At 40.7% G+C, this 3,965-nt stretch overlaps 1 protein-coding gene across 3 annotated transcripts in view; it reads right to left on the reverse strand.

The window, feature by feature from the left end:
* SEC14L1 (SEC14 like lipid binding 1) overlaps window positions 1-3,965 on the reverse strand; it is a 101,781-nt gene that overhangs the window by 42,290 nt on the left and 55,526 nt on the right. For all 3 annotated transcript variants that reach the window (XM_019502838.1, XM_019502848.1, XM_019502855.1), the window contains exons 5-8: window positions 2,867-2,995; window positions 2,414-2,645; window positions 1,387-1,496; window positions 249-438 (exon numbers count right to left, since the gene is read on the reverse strand). In XM_019502838.1, coding sequence (XP_019358383.1) covers window positions 249-438; window positions 1,387-1,496; window positions 2,414-2,645; window positions 2,867-2,995 — 661 coding nt within the window. The remainder of the gene's footprint in view (window positions 1-248; window positions 439-1,386; window positions 1,497-2,413; window positions 2,646-2,866; window positions 2,996-3,965) is intronic.

The raw sequence follows: 3,965 nt of genomic DNA on the forward strand, positions 1-3,965 counted from the left end.
TGCCTACATCCTTAGACCAACACAGCTACAACCTACACCTCAGAAAAGTTAAGCCATTTGCCCAGTCAGTCAGAGCCAGAAGTAGAACCTAGTCTTGCTTGTTTATTTGCTGTCACCTAAACCACACCAACTAAGTGTACTTAAGTACAGTGCATCCTGAAAGTTCATTTTGTTTGTCAACCCACCCAAGCGGCTCTGGCAGCTGTACACTACAAAATGACCAGCATCTGCAAGTATAAAAAAAATACCTTTGTCATGGTGATGCCAGCCTCCTGCATAGAAATCTTGCAGAACTTGAGGAGGATTCCAGGTATCCAGAATATAGTCTACTTGGTGCTGTTTCCGCCATGTTAGTGACTGGCAAAGGATCTCTCTGGCTTTGTCAATATTGAAGTCTCGAGCACGTAAGAATCGTAATATATGTTCATCCTTTGGAATCTAATAGAAAACAAATTACTGGTAAATGGCTGAAAACTTAAGAGATGCCAGAAGAGCCAATTTCTACAATGCTGACAGTGAAGTAAAATTAGCTTGCACACCTAATTACAGGGAAACTTAACTGCAACTTATAAAGGAGCACAAGTTTTTGGGCTTGCTTTTTTTTAAAAAAGGCATGGGTTTTTAATCACCCACGCTGGAGATCAACAGGCCTGCTACCTGGCTGCAGACTGAATTCCCCTTTAAAAACAGGAATCCAACCATTAGGTTTGGCCTAGACATGAAGATGTGGTTGGGAATTCAAGGGAGATACACACATACAAAAATCACAATTAAAAAAACAACTGTCTGACCTATTATAAATTACTGATCACTTACACGCCTGTTAATCAAGTGGCAACTGAAACCGTGGGATTAGAAGTGGTCTAAAGACAGGAAAAAAATAGGATGCTCCTGCTAACTACGGAGGATGCCAATATATAAGATACCAAGATAGAAAGATGAAGAGTTAGTAAAAGAAATATCAGAAGCAGTCATCCATGGGTAACCATCAGGAGGGCAATATGCCATGGAAACATAAGATTAAAGATTACCTACTTATAGAGCACTTCTCATCAGCGATATCAAAAATACTTTACTAAAAAGGTCAGCATCATCCCATTCTGTGGATGGGGAAACTGAAGCAGAAAGAGAGCACTGATTTGCACAAGATCACCCAGAAGGCAACTAAGTTCTTGTCACAGGTCTATCTACTGCCCTACTTGAATTTAAAACACTCAGAGAAGCATGTGTGAGTATCACATACATTCAGCCAAAGCAAAGGGCAACATACTAGACTTGTCTGTCAGGCTTCTGTGCTTATAGTTGCTACCACTCTGGTTAACCCGATTAGGACTATGCATCCTTGCCTGAAGTGCAGGATGCCAAAAGGGATGATCAATTTCTTACTTTGCCCTTGTGAGTCTCCTGGAGCCACTGTCGAAGTCGAATGAGGCAGCTCTCTTGCATTGGTGTCAAGTCACCCAGATAGCGCTTGATGTAATCTGCATCCAGCTTGTCTGAAATAGAATTTACTCAATGTTACAGGTCTTACCAATGGCTAGGAAAATTGAAAACTGATCTTACGTCTACCACATGAGATGGGAAAATTCAAGTTCTTTATTCAGCACTTACGTCAGAAAAAGAAATTGATCCTTTAGCTTTTAAAATGTAACTAACTTTCCACTAGTATTCAAATACAGTAGTACAACCATAGTGATTTTTACAGCTGGGATCTTAAACAAGTTTGAGATCTCTAAAAAGACAGACCTGTCCTTTGTTCTGGATAATGGCACGGTATAGAAGCATAAAACTGTGTGTGCAGACAGAATATGAATCGTGTCCTTTCACAAATAAGGAAGAGTTGAAACTCAGTATCTGGAAAAATTAGGTATTTTCATGCGGCACTTAACTCTACATTTGTTGATTCACAGTGCTAGAAATAAGAGGGCCATACTCATTTGGAAATGCTCACAGTATCTTTGTTCTTGCTGTCCAAATCTTTAGAGGTAAAAGTTCCTGGCCTTTACTATGAAGGCCTAATTTAGTTCACCAATATATATAAGTGAAAGCCTATTTATTTGCAACAGACTGGTGAAGAGTGTGCTGAGTATTCCACTTCAATCCCTGGGCATATAAAAACTTTTCCTGTGCAGCTGCCTAGCAAGATTCGCTTGCCCTCCTCCTCCTCCCCCCTTTTAAACACTGACATTCATTCAATTACATGATCAACTAACAGCACTCAAACATGGCCCACACAGATTAACTTCTAACTGAGGATTCCCAGACCCAGTCATTAATGGCCATGTTGATGCTGAGCATGAAGCCAATTGTCTGGAGTTTCAGCTACATCCAAGCAGTATAGCCTCGAGTACCTTGCCAAGTAAATCCAAAAACAGATAATCTGAAAAGTCAAAGTAGCCAAACAAAGAGATACCATCAGGTGTCCCTGCTGTAGGCTCCGATGGACTGCTGGAGGTGTTGAGAATCTCCTTATTATTCAGCCCCTCCTTTGTGGCAGTATCTGGTATGTTGATAGCAGGGGAAACTGGCCGGCCTGTGAGAGATGTGCTCTTCTCCAATTTACATGCATCAGGAGTCCAGCGAGGAACAAATGTTACCCCTTCCTCCTCCAGCTGCTTCAGGTAATACTCTATTATTTCTTTTCCCTTTGAAAAATAACATAAATCATTAAAAAGTCTCCACTTGCATACAAGACATGATTTGCCCAGAAATCCCATCAGACTCCTCCCACCACAAGCTTACAGCCACTTCACAATGCCTTGCTGTAAAAGTCAGCTTAATCTTGTGAGTATACCCATACTATTAGTTAGCAGCACCTACACTAAATCCAACTAGAGCCTAACAACTACTTCATGATTAAACTCACCTTTTTAATATTGCTGGTGTATTGTTTCATGGCAATCTTTTCTACTGTGCTTTCAAAGCCAAAGAAAGATTTGATGTCTAGGCTCGCAGACTGTTCAAAACAGGTCCAGTCTTCATTGTCAGGGTGAACCTGTTGGTTAAGGGGGAAAAACCCACACACAAATGTTGGATGCCTTTTGGGGCTCTCACATACCATATAAAAATGTACACTACAAAGTTTCATATTTTTGATGCTTGCTTTATCATCACATACACTGTAAGCAGAAGAATTTGAAACTTTGGCTGCTTTTGCAAAATGCAAACTGAAAAAGGTAAGATCTTATTCAACAACAAACCAAAAGGACTTCAAAAGGTTTCCACAAAAAAAGGTAGCCACAGCACACTGCTAAGAAGAATTAGGAGGGAAAACTACTATTTTGACTCACAAGGTGGACTGGCATGTTCCCATCTGCAATAGTGCACTCAGTATGCCTACATTGGAGCAAAGTGACTGCAGTACATTGTTGACATACCTAGGAGGAAGCCTGCACTCTGTCAGCAGTCCACTACTGTGGCAGAAAAGAGGTCATCATGGGCTAGACTGCTAGCAGTACCCAAGTTAACAATTTATATTTATACTATAATGTGTCCACACTGCTACACTGTGACCACAGCTTAGATATATTCCCCAATTATTTGCAAAATAGTACAAGGGAGAATAGTGCCTCTTTAGCTATAAAGGACCTTCATCAGTACTGAAAAGGAACAGCATACTTGGCCCTATGATAACACTACAAAAAAAGGATGGTGGAGGAGGAAAGAAAGAGCAAATCACACAAGACTAGCCTCAAAGTGGATTTCTTTGCAGTTTGTAAACTCTTCCTTCTGCAAACTCCTTCAGACATTCCTGGGTGAGTGCTTTTATTCTATGCCTCGACCTGGGAGACGAGCAGCAGTCTAAAACTCTTCAGTTTCGAGAGAAGCATGCACGGATTCTCCACGGTATGCTCCTAATCTCTGAGGGCCAACAAAAAAAATCTCCTAATTATGAGAGTGTTATTGAACAGATCCTAGTTACAGGCATGCTATTGTCCTTGTGTTTTAGTTTGTTTCCTCAAATC

This window comes from Gavialis gangeticus, unplaced genomic scaffold, assembly GCF_001723915.1.
Source record: "Gavialis gangeticus isolate Ggan-Ray unplaced genomic scaffold, GavGan_comp1, whole genome shotgun sequence".
Lineage (NCBI taxonomy): Eukaryota > Metazoa > Chordata > Crocodylia > Gavialidae > Gavialis > Gavialis gangeticus.